Genomic DNA, 15,468 nt, shown 5'->3' with positions numbered 1-15,468 from the left:
TTATTGCGTGGAGCATGTTTTGATAAAAACAAGATTTATATTGCACTCAAGGCTTTGACAAATCTATACATTCATACATTTATACAAGTTCACACAGAGAGAGACACACACACACACACACAGGTATACAAATACATTAACATATGAATGAACATGAATTCGACAATGTTGATATGTAAATGTAAACAGGCTCTGTGCGTCTGTCTTACTGTCAGTGTGCGGATCTACGAACAGAACGAAAAAGCAAAAAACACAATTCAAGAATAAAACACCAGCAAATGTTATATATATTGTGTTTTTGTAAATATATACAACAAATCGATTCTATGGAATAGCGCGCAAAATATTGCTAATGTATTGTATGCCACTGAACGATTTAAATTGAAACGAAACAATGAGACCTCTGGTGCTTCCTTTCAGTTTAAAAACGGCCCTCGCCGACAGCAGACCTATATTTTGTGTAGAAAGTTGCGACACAACGCGCACAGCCGCCAGTAATTAGTTAATTAATTTATGTAAGTAGTGCAACAGGTGAGAAATATTTTTACTATTTGGTAATTGAAACAAAAAAAAAAAAAATAAAAAAACAAAACCAACAACAAGCAGAAAACTAAAAATAAAATTAATTATATATTAAAATGCAACAAATAACAAAAAACGTGCGTTGCTGCGTTGAAAATGTCGAGCAATTGCAACAACAACAAACACAGCGAAAATAACCGCCGTTTAGTGGGTGTTAAACATTGGCATTTAAATGCATTTACATTTTATTTGATAATTGTGTAATTTGTATTACAAAATTTGAAAAACTAATAAAAAAACAATAAATTAAATAATTGGAGTATTGCGTGCACGGAATTACACATTACAGTTGTAAACACGTGTGTAAGCGTTGTTGTTTTTTTACCGGAATTAAAAGTATACTCTAATTGTAGTAGACGAGATTAGAGCAGCGACATGTATTTGATTGAGTAAAATTTCTAAGTTATTGAATGAATTCACATTGACTTCGTTTAAAATCGAATATAAATAGAAATTGGGGAAAAGAAGTAGAAAACGACTAAATTTATTCTTGATTATACATTTCGAGAGACCGAACCGAAGGGTGATAATAGTTATTTTTCTTTCTTTGAAAATAAATATTAATATTTTTAGTACTTTTATATAAAATTAAAAAAAAAATTGTAGATCTTAATGTGATTCTAAAAATAGTTTAAAATGCTTTACATAACTGAAATACTAAAAAATAAAATTTAAAAAATAAAATAAATTAATAAAGAAACTTAAAAAATATAAAATAAATAATAAATATAAAAATATAAATATAAAATAAAAAAAAATTAAAAAATATATAAAAAAAAATTAAAAAATAAAAAATAAATTAAAAAAAATAAATAAATAAAATAAATTTAAAAAATAATATTTTTTTTTTATTTTTTTAGCAATATCTGGCTAAAATATTGTATTTCTTTAAAAAAAATACTATGTTATTCAATTGTATATTTCTTTAAAAAATGTTATAGCATCAATTAAATAGGTACAAATATTGAAATTGAAAAAAAATGTAAATTGAGTTTTCTTCATTTACGTTATTAGATAGAGTTATTTGTAAATATTATTAATTTTATTTTTACATAAAATACAAGTTAAATATTTTTACTTTGTTTTTCAAAAAGTTTTTTTTTATTTATTTTTTCTCAAAAAGTCTGCCAAAGTTATTGTGAATCCACAATTTTTTTTTAATTATTGCATAATTTATTTGTATACTACTTTATACATATAAAAAAATAATTTTCATCTTGTAAATCCTCATTTCGTTGCCATTAAATGTAATTTTACGCTGTAAAATAATTAAACCGTAAAACAAATTGAATAAAAGCGCGTGCTAATATAATAAATTATTCAACAATTCTGCTACCACCACCAATATGCTGTTATACAAATATTTAATTTCATTATTATGATTTTTTTTTAAATTACGCAAAATATTTAACTTTTTATTTTTTTTTTTAATTTTTATACAGATTTTTAGCTTACTCAAGTACTAACTCAACATATGAAAATATAAAATACAGTTGAACTTCCATAATTCGAACTTCTATAATTCAAAGCTCTCCATAATTCGAACTCTTGAATTGGCAATAGAAGTCAAATTTCACATAAATTATCTTCCATAACTCGAAGTCTCTCAAATTCGAAGATTTTGTGATGGTGATTCGAGTTAGGGAAGTTCAACTGTAATTCAAAAAATAAAAAATACCTCAAGTAATGTAGGTATTTTATTGCGTAAATACATAAATAAGATTCTCTTAAGCACCCAATTAGTCGTTAATATATGCAGATACATGTATTATTCTATTCGCCACAAACATTTGTACTTGAACTTTTGCTAAAAAATAAGCACAATACCCCCAAATAATATGCAAATCTCCAAAAAAAAAAATAGACTAAAACCTCATCTTTCTATGTATACTTAGCAAGACAAAAACAAATCATTATTTTAGAGAAAAAAAAAGAACAGTTATAGCATTCATTAATGACAAGAGAGAGAGAGAGAGCATTAAGAATAATATGATGTTAAATCAGTTGATTTTAGGATAATCATATGACGTAATTTATTAAGTTCGATTTTCAGAGTAAAAGTGTTATTACATAAATTTGATGTGCTTGAAAAGAAAATATGTGATAAAAGTTAAGAGGATGTGATTTGTTGTTTTTATACTATAATTTGAATATGACGTGATATATTTCATAAGATAATGTGATGTCATATTTTATGTTTCGAGTTAATGAAAGTTGTGAAAACTTACCTAGCGCTGCGATCTGGTTTGATATTATATGACATTTGAGTATTATGATGTGAGGTGACGTGACTCTCAAAGCTGTGATGTGATGTAAAATGTCCAAATTGTAAATCTGTTACAATGTGGTGTGATTCTATTATGCGTTGTGATATTATTTGACATAATAGATGTGCATGTTAAGATGTGATGTGATTTATCATGATGCGATGTGATGTAAAATCATTGAATTGTAAATATGATATAAGCGATGTGATGTAGATTGGCATGATGTGATGTAATGTGATTCGTTTTTATTTAAGTGGTGCTATTAATAAATGGAGTGGTGTCAGAGAACGCACTTTTCTTGCAAATATCTTGTGATCTCGGTAATGAACGATGTGATATACTTAAACTTGACGTTTCTTAGCGATGATGCGATGTAAAATTAATCGCAGAGTAATAGTAATAGTATATTATTGTCCCAAATGCCTAGGTGCGTCGATTGACAACCACTTCACGCGATGTGATGTTAAGTGATTTGACTGTATAATACTTGATGTGATGTCACATAAGAAGATGTGATGTGATCTGCATTTATTTAAAAGCCGATTTTGTATGATTTTGGGTATAGAAAAATACAGCGATATCACAACTACTATTTGATATTCGTATACGCGATATGATGTAATGTCATATGGTATGCTGTAAACGGAAATAACACAAAAGAGAATATGTAAATAAGTTGTTTATGTTATTATAAATAAAACATATCAATAATGTCTCTTAAGTCATTCATTCAAGCACAAACATATATTTATATATATTTGTAAATAGCTTCAACGCGCTTCACCAAACATAATAAAAAAAACAAATTTTAATTCATAATAATTCATACGAATTGTTATTATCGCTTGACGTAAAATTCTTCTTCTATTAATAGCAAAACAACATCTATTGTCACACTTATCTATTTTAAATGTTTATTGATTTTGCAGACCTGTTTCAAAAAAAAAAAATGTTTACGCTTACGTTAAATTAATTCATTACTTCCAACTTAACCATTTCAAACACACGTACTACATTAAAAAATATAGAAGGTAATAATACAAGCTTCTATTTATTGGTATCGAGTGACGAGGAGTGTCTTGACTTGTTGTTTAGACGTTATGAGCATCTAATGAGTGCACGACACCCAAACGAAACTCAATCAATTGCGGTAAAATTCCGAATTTATAAAAAAAATATTTATGCAAATGATTACTCGCCTGTAGTATGGGCAATTAATATTTTTGATAACCTATTTTTTAGGTTTTAATATTGTGCATTAACCAGTTTCTTAATTGAGTGTGAGTGTTTAGGACACAAGGTTAACATTTTACATGAGTTCGCTATTAGTCAAGGTTAGATATTACAGCTGAACATTTCTATATACAAATGCAATTACATTTAAGTTTTTTTTTTTTTTAATTTTTAAATGAATTCCAGAATTGCAAAATTGTAACTGTTTCATTGTTTTAGCCTTGAGCGTAATTATCTCTGGCGATTTTTACACAGAAAGGTCATCGAACATTGTTTATGCTCGTAAGCTTCTTTTTATTGACATTTACACGTTTCATTGGGATTTTGTTTAGTCTCTAGTTGTTGTTGTTATTTATTCGACTTAACGCTGTTTAGAGATATATTATCTGATACAATTTATAGGATGTATAATTTTGCAATATGATTATAATTTATATTTTATTAAAATATATATATTATTAATTATTTTTTTTTATTTTATCTTTTTTCGTCTTTTCTATTATATATAATTTCAACAGCTCTCCAACTTTAGTCTAAACCCAAAATGAGAACACAAATTCCAGCTGTTCTCTTCTGTTTACCACTACTGTTACATATTCCTCAGCTTTGCGGTAATTTAAATACAAATATTTCCAATATAAAATACTTCTTATAGAGAAATTTAAAATTTAGATGCACGCGTTGCCACACCACCACAAGAGATAATGGCGCCACAGCCGGAAGTGAGTGGTATTTTGTATGAGAAGACTATGCCAGCAGATCGTCTGTACGACGAGCCGAACATATTAAGTAAGTACGCACACATACATACAATACTCATACCTTTAAATTTCCAAAAATTAAAACGGAAATTCATTCAATCAATATTAACTGCTCACAGTTTGAGCGCCACTGTTGTTTGAATATTAAATATTTCCAACCTTTAAACAGAATACGCACAGCAACGTGAAAAAATGATCGAAGCCGAGCAATTGCTACTCACCGGTGGTCATTTGCAACTCGATGAAAACGAGTTACAGGTGCATCAGATATTCATGCGTCACAAATTGATGGAACTCACCCATGGCATGAAAAATCCGCAGGAACATGCGCCAGCATTGCACTTCTTCAAAGCCAAACCGCTCATCGAACAGAGTAACGTATTCAAATTCATACAGGCCATGCCGAAAGGTGCCATTTTGCATGTACATCGCACACCGGCGGTCTCCATCGATTGGCTGGTGAAGAATCTCACTTACACACCCGGTCTGCTGAAATGTCACACGGCGAGTGGTAATATTGTGCTCAGTTTTCGTGAGAATGCTAAGAAGCACGAATGTCGTACGAATTATTATGATGTAATGGGGGAGCGTGATCGTACATTGTCCAAGGCGCGCTATGATAAATTTCTGCAGTCCAAGTTAAGCATGTATTCACGACTGCCGGAACGTAAGTCATTCAAAAGCTGAAACTTTATTGTAACTTTATGTTGTTGTTCATTTTACAGTTGAGTACAGTGAACAGAATAAGGTGTGGCGACGTTTCGAAAAGATATTCGACACTGTGAGTGATACCATCGGGTATGAGCCAGTTTTTCGTACATTCCACTGGCAGTTGATGGAGGAAATGTACGAGGATAATATAATGTACGCAGAGTTGCGTATGAAATTTAAGGAGGTGAGCTGTACTACTAGCCCAGATATAGCTAAAATCAATATTTCCATAAAGCTTGACTAACGGTGTTTCTTAACTTTTACTATTCCAGCTCTATGGCGTCGACGGCGCCACGGTAGCAAATGAGTATGAAGCAGTCGAGTTGCTTATGTCATTAATAGAAGAATTTAAACAATCACATCCTGGTTTCTTGGGTTTGAAAATAATTTATTCGGCGCATCGCGGTGCAGACGAAGTTAAAATATTCAAAGCCTTCCAAACATTCAAAGACTTCCAGTGAGTGGCGCATAAAACTATCTGCGAACAGCATTTTAATCAAAAGTTATCCAAATCTGCTTACAGTGCACGTTATCCAAATTTCATTATTGGTTTCGATCTGATAGGACAGGAGGATCAGGGTAATTCCTTGCAAACATTTGTGTCTGTGCTACAGGAACTACCGCAAAGCGCGAAGTATTTCTTTCATGCGGGCGAGACAAGTAAGCATGCGCACATGAAACAGACGCTCAATTATATAACTAAACGTAATATTTCACCAACAGATTGGTTCGGCACATCGGTGGATTTGAATTTGGTCGATGCCATACTGCTCAACACCACACGCATCGGACATGGTTACTCACTCATGAAGCATCCGCTACTCAGTAAGGCTGTTAAAGAGCGTGATATTGCGCTGGAAGTTAGTCCGCTGTCGAATCAGGTTTTGAATTTAGTTTGGGATTTACGCAATCATCCTGGTGGTTACTTTATGTCCGATAATATACCAATGGTGATCTCAAATGATGATCCAGGCTTTTGGCATGCAAAAGGTTTGAGCTATGACTTCTACTATGCGATTATGAGTTTTGCGCCGAGCAATGCGGGTTTGAAGACATTGAAAAGTTTGGTATGGAACTCGATAAAATATTCAGCGATGAGTGATGCAGAGAAAGAGGCGGCGTATGCACAGTTGCAGTATGATTGGAATGTCTTCTTGGAGCGTGTTATACGTGGTGAAATTGTGTGAAATAGTTATAAACATAATATATTTATATATACACATTTTGTTTACTGGAATAAATTATAGCACATGCATTTTACAATTTTTTACATGAAATTTATGAGTATCTCATTTTTCACACACCTTAAAGTAAATTTTACAATTATTTTTTTTAGTATTCGCAATACTGCTAATCCGTATACATGTGTTCCGCTATGAAATTTTGACAGCTTTCGGTTATTTGCAGAAAAGCGCAACGGAAACCACCGATTGAGTTGCACTGTAAATGTCATTGTTATTTTTATTATTATTGCGTTGAATATTTAATAAAATTCATTTAACGCTTTTGAACTCACAAAATATGGATCGCGTATGATTTGGTCTTCCGTGCGTTCAATGTACTTTCCGAGCAGCTCGATTTTGGCGCATCTCTCTTGACTTGGATCTTTAGCGAGCGTTTGTAGTTCGCGCAAATTATGCTCATCCATGGCAAGTATGTAGTCATAATTGTAAAAGTCCATTATTGAAATCTGTGCAACGAAAATCAAACAAAACAAAATACCAAAAAAAAAACCATAAGAAGTAATGGAAAGCAACCGTACCTTTCTTCCTACATGATCCGTTGCTAAACCATTCTCCTCTAGCACTTTTATGCAGCGTTCATCTGGTTTACGTCCAACGTTCCACGTTCTCAAGCCAGCACTATCTATCTTCCAGCTGAGATCATACTCCTCAACCCAGTGCTTCATGACGCTCTCCGCCATTGGTGAGCGACACGTATTGCCTACATATATATATCTATTTGTTTATTAATTCTCTAAATTTGTTCACTTTCCACTTACCAATGCAAACGAATAGTATCTTTAAAGGCTTCATATTTGGTAGAACTCAATAAAATTTGAATTGAAACTACTATGATTGCGAATTTTTAATGTTTAATATAACATTAACTAGCATATTTACGTTATTTAATTTGTATTGGAATACAAATGCTTACATAAGAAATTTTGCGACTTTTGCTTTTCGTTGTTTGTTTTTTTTTTTACTTAAATTTGACATATAAAAATAGAAAATTTCGTTGATACAGTGGGTATTTGGCCACAAAATATATTTAAATTTTTTCGAAAAAAGTAAATTTAGTACTAATTGTTTTTTAAGTTAATGAAGCATGATGAAATGTTAAAAAAATTATGAATGAAATGGAAATAAACTGAAGCGAAGAGTGCAATTGGAATATTTTTTTTACTAAGCACGCTGCCTTACCTTGTAAAATTTTGTTTCACATTGCAGCCTTTACAGTATATAAAGTTGTCAGAAAAGCAATATTCGCTGATATTTTTGTTTGAAATAAAATTTATGCATTTTATTTCACATTTGTGCTTGTATTCGTGGCTCTTTAAATATATTATTTATATCAGCTGATTTTTTGTTTCACAACTTGAGTATATAGTATATTTTAATTTCACTAATTTAACAAGTAACTTTGGGTAGGGTGCTTTGTTTACCTTAAACCTTTCCCGCAGTAGCATCTTTCAAAAACGCCGCACAGGCAACAACACACTGCTGATAAGCCTTCTCAAAGCCAGCATCACCTCGTTGCTAGAAATTGAACGCAAGTAAATTACATACATTTGTACATTTTGTTGCTGTTTCTACTCACATAGTATGGATCCTCAATAATGCGTTCACTTTTCTCCAAACCGAAGTCTCCCAATAATAATAATTTAGCCTTAGAATTCGCTGGTGCCAAACGGTTTAGGTCGTCCATATTTTCGTCATCCATACCGAAAATGTAGTCGAATTGTAGAAAATCATCTTTTTTAATTTGACGAGCTTTATTCTTGTAATCAATATTATGATTCTTCATTATTTTCATTGCACGATGGTCCGGTGAATTGCCAACATGCCAACCACCTATAGCTGCTGAATCCACTTTCCATTCCGCGGAAGCACCGGCTTGCTCGATTGTCTCAATCATAACACCCTCGGCAATAGGTGACCGGCAAATATTACCTGAAATAAATTATGCTACTATTATTTTAACACTGAAGAAGTTGTTGTACAAATAAACACTTGCCTAAGCAAATCATAAGTATTTTCTTAACCATTTTGTTGTATTTTATTACTGAATAAGTTTCTACTTTAAAAAATATTAAATTCGCAAATATGCTCGCGTTAATTTATTGTTGCTACGTTTGACATTCGCTGACGAGAGGAACAGCTGTTTTTGACGTAAGCTAGAGGTTATCTTACGTTACGTAGCATTAACAGCAGGTTAACATTAAGAAAATATGGATAGAAGTGGAACGTGTGCGCATATGAATAACGGAAGTGGCGGAAACAGTTGGTGGTTCTTGACAGCAACTTAAGTAATTGTTAGTTTTTATTTAAATATTATAGTTTAATAGATACTTAAAAGGTATATTATGAAAAGAAAACGTAAGTAGAATGTACAAATAAAGGCGAGATAATAATATCGATGATATATAATAATATAATATAAAATATATTCGAGCTTTGTTTAATTTTAGGTTATGTTAGGAGAATTGTATATGACGTGCCACATGCATGCATTCAACCAGTCAGTTTCCGGCCTATATGATACCAATTATTATGAACGTCCGCTCGATGGAGGAGAGTGAGTTGTCAAAAGTCGCTTCAGATATGCACCAATTAATTCTTTCAAAATAACCGAGGTATGCATTGAAACAGTTTTGAAGTATTTAACATACACATGTGCTTATATATAAATATGTATTGTAGAAAAATAACCAACGCTTCCAAAAGCACAACCTTTTATATACATATAATATATAGCACAACCTTTTATATACATATATGAGTAAATATGTATATCACATATAGCTAAATGAGCAGCAGACTGAAATATCACAAGTGTCTATTGAGTGCGGATGCTTGAAAATCAGTTACATTTTATATGACTGATAAAATTGGCTATTTCAAGAGAAATCGATATGTCACATCGCTGTCAATTGCCATGTCGAGAGTGTGCAAGCTTTCCGTTGTGCATTTGGATAGTGCACGCCATGATATACAAAAGTGTATATACAAATGTAGCTACCCCCGGTTATACATATGTACGATTGTAAATATGTACATATGTACATATATTGATATGGTTGACAGTAGTAAAGGATTCATAGTATGTAGTTTCATCTTTCGAAAGACTAAAAAGATGTTAATATAGGCAAATATAGGTAGAAGGATGGACTTGAAACTAAATTTCTTAGCCGAATCTTGCTATTATTTACATATATTTTTTATTTATTACCATGGATACATAAAAAGTTTAATTTTTAATAAAAAATTACATTTGAAAAGTAAAGTACCACCCTAATGCATGTAGTATGTAAACATGTTTTGACATGAATTTCTCTATTTGTTACAAACAAGGAAGTGTTTGTGGCAAGTTTCATCCTCTTAGCCTTTTATATGCCACGTCTTTTGTATGCATCGCGTACACACACACACACTATATGAGCTGTCTGTCTGCCCATCTATTTGGCTGTTTATCCTGCAGCATTTTATTCATTTATCGCGAGACGTTTGTTTGTCATGGACCCGCGCGGCCTTTCCACAGTCCCTTGCCATTTGCAACTTGTTTTTCTGTGTGTATGTGTGGGTGTGTTAGTTAGCGATATGTCAACTATTTTGTTGGCGAAGTGTCAATAACATTTGGAAATCCTCGCTGCTCTCATTGCAAACGAGAACAACAATGTGCATGAAGAAGTGACTCATTTAATTGAATTTCCGCATGTAGTACCTCCTGCTTATTGCAGACCTACGCTATTTTTTTGATATTTTTTATTATTTTCTCATACATTTTTATACTCTCGCAACAAATGTTGCTAAAGAGAGTATTATAGTTTTGTTCACATAACGGTTGTTTGTAACACCCAAAACTCCGTCCGTCCGTCCGTCCGTCTGTGCAAGCTGTAACTTGAGTAAAAATTAAGATTCTTGATGAAACTTGGCACACTTATTTCTTGGCACCATAGGAAGGTTGCTTTCGAAAATGAGCAAAACCGGACCACTGCCACGCCCACAAAATGGCTAAAACCGAAAACACATAAAGTGCCATAACTAAGCCATAAATAAAGCTATAGAAATAAAATTTGGTATGAAGGATCGCACTATGAAGGGGCATATTTGGATGTAAGTTTTTTGGGGAAGTGGGCGTGGCTCCGCCCCCTACTAAGTTTTTTGTACATATCTCGCAAACCAATAAAGCTATATAAACCAAACTTTCTGCAGTCGTTTTTTTTTTTAGCCACTTCCTAATACAGTCCAAAAATGAAAGAAATCGGATCATAACCACGCCCACCGTCCATACAAAAGTTAGGTTGAAAATTACTAAAAGTGGGTTAACTCATTAACGAAAAACGTCAGAAACACTAAATTTCACATAAGAAATGGCAGATGAAAGCTGCACTCAGATTTTTTTTACAAAATGGAAAATGGGCGTGGCGTCGCCCACTTATGGGTCAAAAACCATATCTCAGGAACTACTCGACCGATTTCAATGAAACTTGGTTTATAATAGTTTCCTTACATCCCAATGATATGTTGTGAAAATAGGCCAAATCGCTTCACAACCACGCCTACTTCCTATATACCAGAACTTTGAAGACAATCTGAATCGTTTACTTTACAATATACATATAAAGTAAGTACTAGTGAAGATATCGATGCAGAACTTTGCACAAACACTATGTTAATAGTGTGGCAGCCCCATTCTAAAAATCGCCGAAATCGGACCATAGGTTTTCAAGGCCCCATTTATCGAACACGAGGACCTCGGTGCTTTTAACCTAATATTATGGTTTCCAACTTTCAGTGGACTTTATACAATATATATGACGAATAAGTGGGTCAAATTGTGTATTATATAATATAAATAAAGTTAAATAAATAAATTGCGAGAGTATAAAATGTTCGGTTACACCCGAACTTAGCCCTTCCTTACTTGTTTATTTATGGGTTTTAAGTTAAAATTTTATAATTGCAAGCCATTTTTGTTATTGTGCTGTGTTATTAGAGTTGCAACTACTGTGGCAGGCAAATGTTAACTTTGAATATGAGAAAGGCAAACTTTTAATTAATTTTGTCTGGACTTTAGTCACATAATTTGTACAAACATACTTACATATACATATGTATATGTCTCATAAAGATTGAGGTTTATAATATATTCTTTGTTTCAGACTACGACTCGTTCCTATGACAGTCGGTACCGGGAACCTAACCACACTTGCTTGCCTCAAAGACTAGAGTAGTCTTATGGAATTACCCGAAATATTTGGACTCGGTAATTTCGAAAGTAACCAATGTTGTTGTTGGCTGTTGAAGAGTACTCCAAATGCGTTCGAAACCGAGGCGCTGGCTACACAGCCGTTTAAGGGGATTATAAAACAAAAGGCATGTGTATTGTTTACTTTCAATAATTACTAGACTATAACTACGCAGTTCTTTACTGAATACAATTATCCGCATATTTAGCCAGTAATATATAATTTCTGTATTTGCAACTCTCGTCTTCTGAGTTCAACCTCAGAGTCCTTGAAAACGTTCGCATTAGACTTGCAAATTGCTGCCTTTAAGCTGTACCCAAGAAATTACTCCGTCGTTTCTGCATGCAAATCACACATTTGCGCTGCACAACAATTTCACACACTTCATTAACAACATCCTGCGAATGTTTTTCAAAACTTTGTCTGCTTTGTTTACTAAAGTTTTTTTTACATAGACCCCCTGGAATATATGAGTTTAAAATAAAATTAAGATTTTGCTGCACCTTAAGCGCAATAGTTCTGCATTCCAACTTCAACTCGCCGATCTGCAGCAACGGTGTAGAACCCGTCGTCGCCCACCGAGCGCCAATTGTTGAGTAAACATTGCAGGCATTTGTCGTAACCAACGCCGCTGGCTCGTAGTTGCTGTCATTGTTGTCGGTATGTTGGTGTTGCTGTTGTTGTTGTCAACAGTTGGACGCTTTGCAATTTTAATGAAGACTGACAATGAATGTTAAATGTCTATGGAAAGTAAATAAAGTAAACGAAAATAAATGAAAGAGTTAAAATGCAAAGTGGCATTGTTGTAGGGCAACAACACCGTTGACACCTTTTTATATGCATATAAAGGGTGTCTGAGGTCTGAGGGATTTTAATCCAACTAAAAAGAAAGGTTTGACTTTTCAAATGCTATTCAAATTTAATTATAACGAGGCACCCTTTATAAGTAAATTCATCTTTACACTAACGTGGTAAACTGGGCATTGAAAAGAACAAAAAGTTTAAATAGTATAAAGGGTATAACTATTTTTATGCAAATAGGAATGTATGTTTTTATAATATAAGCATGAAAGCATATATAGCACCTCTTCACATATATACATACGTACATATATTCCTATAGAGTTGCTAAAGGCATTTATGGATTGGCGCAATGACAGGTAAATGTTCATATGTTGCTAGACATTTTGCGTCTAAATAAATTAAAATCTACGTATGATACATAAACACATTGAAATATTTACAGATGTACTCACAAACATGTATAATCTGCTTTACAGGCTTCAAAAAATCGATTTTTTTGTTTTGTTTTAAATCTCTTCCAAAACTATCCAAGAATATGCCTTTAAAATTCCAGAAGCCAATTCGACATATTTTTGAAGCTAGAGCAGTTTTAGTGGCCGAGCGTCGAGCAGGTGCGAATGTTCAGGCAGAACTTTAAAGCGCGTTTTCTCGAGTTTTCATTTTCACAAATGTTAGCAAACGGTGCCGGCGATAGCAAAAAGAATATATGTCCGATCGAAAAAAAACAAAGTGATTTAGCTTCAGTATTAAATTATATTCTATTTGAACTAAAAAAGTTGGACAAAAGTATTATTTAAACTGCTTGTTTTGCAACTTAAAGTCAAAAATTTGGAATTTTATAACTTCTTCGGTATTTTTTTTTAGTTCATAAAGAAAAGAAACTTATAAAAATTAAAAAAAAAATTGGTTCGACTGTTTCAGATGCATCGACATCCATCACCGGCACCGATTTACAAGTGCAGACTCCAGGCGCTCAAGAATAATACTTACAACTTTGAAAAAATTTCAATATTTTTTAATAATTAATATTGTTTTTTAAGCCTTAAATATAGTACACTATGGTGTTAAAATTCCGTTTACCGCAATCATTTTCTCTCCTTTAAAAAAAAAATTGCTAAAAAATGATTTTTTTCGGCTTCTAAAGCAGACTACTGCCTTTATGACAGTTATGAAAATTAAATGTTAAAAGATTTCAACCACACCTACTTCCCACATTCAAGGTAAGGCACATTTTTGATATATAACTATATACATTGATAACTTCCCAACCAAGTTCGATAATGTCAGCCTTTTTATATTCACATTCATTTTCATCTTAAAACCGTTATAACATATTACGACAGCCTTCGAATTTCAGTTTAGTAATTCTGGAACCTTAACCCCTTGCTCGACCCGTGATTGAAATCATCTCACTCTTTGAACATCGGCAAGACCTCTTATGACCATTAATTTGTTCTGAGGTAACTTATTGAAATGTAAATAAAACCTAATTATATGTGATCCTTCAAACTGTAAAAAAACTCGACCTTACGTGACCCCTTAAAACTGAAACACACCGGAATTCATGTGACTTCTCAAACTGTAAAAAACCCTAAATTCACGTGACCCTAAAAAATGTAAAAAAAAAACTCTGGAAAGAGTCACTGTCCTCTGGCCGGCGTTTGTTTACATTTTGGTTGGGGTCAATGACATTTGGCCGGGCTTGTTTACGTTTTGACTGGGGTCAATGACATTTGGGCGGGGTTTGTGTACATTTTGGCTGGAGTTAATGACCTTTGGCCGGAGTTAGCTTACATGTTAGGGTTTTGTTTATATTTTGGCAAGATGCAAAGGGTCAAACTTGCAAGTCAAGCTGCTAGTTGCGGTCAAATTCAGGCTTACGTAAGGTCAAGTTAAGAGCGGTCTGTGGATGTGTATTCCATAGCAATCAAGTCTTTGTATTAAATATATTAGTTTTTATTATTAATGCAGTTTGTTTGCTTAATACAGCGGTTAATGTGAGATTTCTTAATCAAATTTAGTAGACATATTTTCGTCATTATATTTTTTTAATTCCAAAAGTATATGAAATCAGGATAGACCTTCAATATGCCCCAATAAATAAATAAAATATTTGATATAACAACAACATATCGCTCATTTACATGAATAGTGTCATAACTCAAAAAACACACAACAACGACACATTTCGGTTGTGCTTGAATTAAGCATGGTTTTTTTTTTCAGAAAGAATGACATGTTTTGGGTTACAACACATATTTCTTCATATTCTTTTCAGAAACAGCGACTTATGTTTTGTTAGAACGATATTGGGGAAACAGTAATTAAATTTTTCATGTTGCCTATTCAGCAATAACGACACATTTAACTTATGACAGCAAAATTGATCAATATTTTTCACAAATAACGACATAATTCCAAATTTGTCACGTTTATGCCTACGGCAAAGCTTCATTACACTCTTTTAGTCCACTTATGCTCATGAATTTCATTAAATATATTACATGCCACTAGTTTATTTAATACACTTATGACATTTTTTTATATTTGCTAAATAAGAGACAATTAAAAACTTTAAACCGCTCTCCTGAAAAATCGACTTTTTTGAGTTGTGACACTATTCAAGTAAATATATAAG

At 32.6% G+C, this 15,468-nt stretch overlaps 3 protein-coding genes across 4 annotated transcripts; 1 reads left to right on the top strand and 2 right to left on the bottom strand.

Moving 5' to 3' along the window:
* The first annotated feature begins 370 nt into the window (after positions 1-370).
* LOC105218106 (adenosine deaminase 2) lies at positions 371-6,809 on the top strand. Of its 2 annotated transcripts, none has more exons than XM_011193473.3 (8): positions 371-515; positions 4,601-4,693; positions 4,755-4,871; positions 5,013-5,510; positions 5,569-5,738; positions 5,827-6,011; positions 6,078-6,214; positions 6,278-6,809. In XM_011193473.3, exons 2-8 carry the CDS (start codon positions 4,627-4,629, stop codon positions 6,739-6,741), a joined length of 1,638 nt encoding a protein of 545 aa, XP_011191775.1. In that variant the 5' UTR covers positions 371-515; positions 4,601-4,626; the 3' UTR covers positions 6,742-6,809. The 2 variants fall into 2 exon arrangements, with proteins under 2 accessions (XP_011191775.1, XP_011191776.1); XM_011193474.3 differs by having other exon boundaries at positions 401-531.
* LOC105218105 (uncharacterized) lies at positions 5,592-7,698 on the bottom strand. The gene is made up of 4 exons (XM_011193472.3): positions 7,557-7,698; positions 7,317-7,498; positions 7,071-7,244; positions 5,592-6,994 (listed from the first exon to the last, which is right to left on the bottom strand). Exons 1-4 carry the CDS (start codon positions 7,588-7,590, stop codon positions 6,905-6,907), a joined length of 480 nt encoding a protein of 159 aa, XP_011191774.1. The 5' UTR covers positions 7,591-7,698; the 3' UTR covers positions 5,592-6,904.
* A 2-nt stretch (positions 7,699-7,700) lies between these two features.
* On the bottom strand, positions 7,701-8,956 carry LOC105218111 (low molecular weight phosphotyrosine protein phosphatase 1-like). The gene is made up of 3 exons (XM_011193484.3): positions 8,792-8,956; positions 8,375-8,727; positions 7,701-8,313 (listed from the first exon to the last, which is right to left on the bottom strand). The coding sequence occupies exons 1-3, from the start codon at positions 8,820-8,822 to the stop codon at positions 8,221-8,223; spliced, it is 477 nt and encodes a 158-aa protein (XP_011191786.1). The 5' UTR covers positions 8,823-8,956; the 3' UTR covers positions 7,701-8,220.
* Between the last annotated feature and the right edge of the window lie 6,512 nt (positions 8,957-15,468).

This window comes from Zeugodacus cucurbitae, chromosome 2 (genome assembly GCF_028554725.1).
Source record: "Zeugodacus cucurbitae isolate PBARC_wt_2022May chromosome 2, idZeuCucr1.2, whole genome shotgun sequence".
Taxonomy (NCBI): Eukaryota; Metazoa; Arthropoda; class Insecta; order Diptera; family Tephritidae; genus Zeugodacus; species Zeugodacus cucurbitae.
This window is presented reverse-complemented; position numbering and strand designations above follow the sequence as displayed.

Coding starts and splice junctions, on each gene's coding strand:
- LOC105218106 (XM_011193473.3), top strand. CDS start 4,627: ATGAGAACACAAATTCCAGCTGTTCTCTTCTGTTTACCACTACTGTTA. Junction 4,694..4,754: donor ACATATTCCTCAGCTTTGCG/GTAATTTAAATA, acceptor TTTAAAATTTAG/ATGCACGCGTTGCCACACCA. Junction 6,215..6,277: donor CTTTCATGCGGGCGAGACAA/GTAAGCATGCGC, acceptor TTTCACCAACAG/ATTGGTTCGGCACATCGGTG.
- LOC105218111 (XM_011193484.3), bottom strand. CDS start 8,822: ATGGTTAAGAAAATACTTATGATTTGCTTAG. Junction 8,728..8,791: donor AATACTTATGATTTGCTTAG/GCAAGTGTTTAT, acceptor AATTTATTTCAG/GTAATATTTGCCGGTCACCT. Junction 8,314..8,374: donor TTATTGAGGATCCATACTAT/GTGAGTAGAAAC, acceptor TTCAATTTCTAG/CAACGAGGTGATGCTGGCTT.
- LOC105218105 (XM_011193472.3), bottom strand. CDS start 7,590: ATGAAGCCTTTAAAGATACTATTCGTTTGCATTG. Junction 7,499..7,556: donor GATACTATTCGTTTGCATTG/GTAAGTGGAAAG, acceptor ATATATATGTAG/GCAATACGTGTCGCTCACCA. Junction 7,245..7,316: donor CGGATCATGTAGGAAGAAAG/GTACGGTTGCTT, acceptor TTCGTTGCACAG/ATTTCAATAATGGACTTTTA.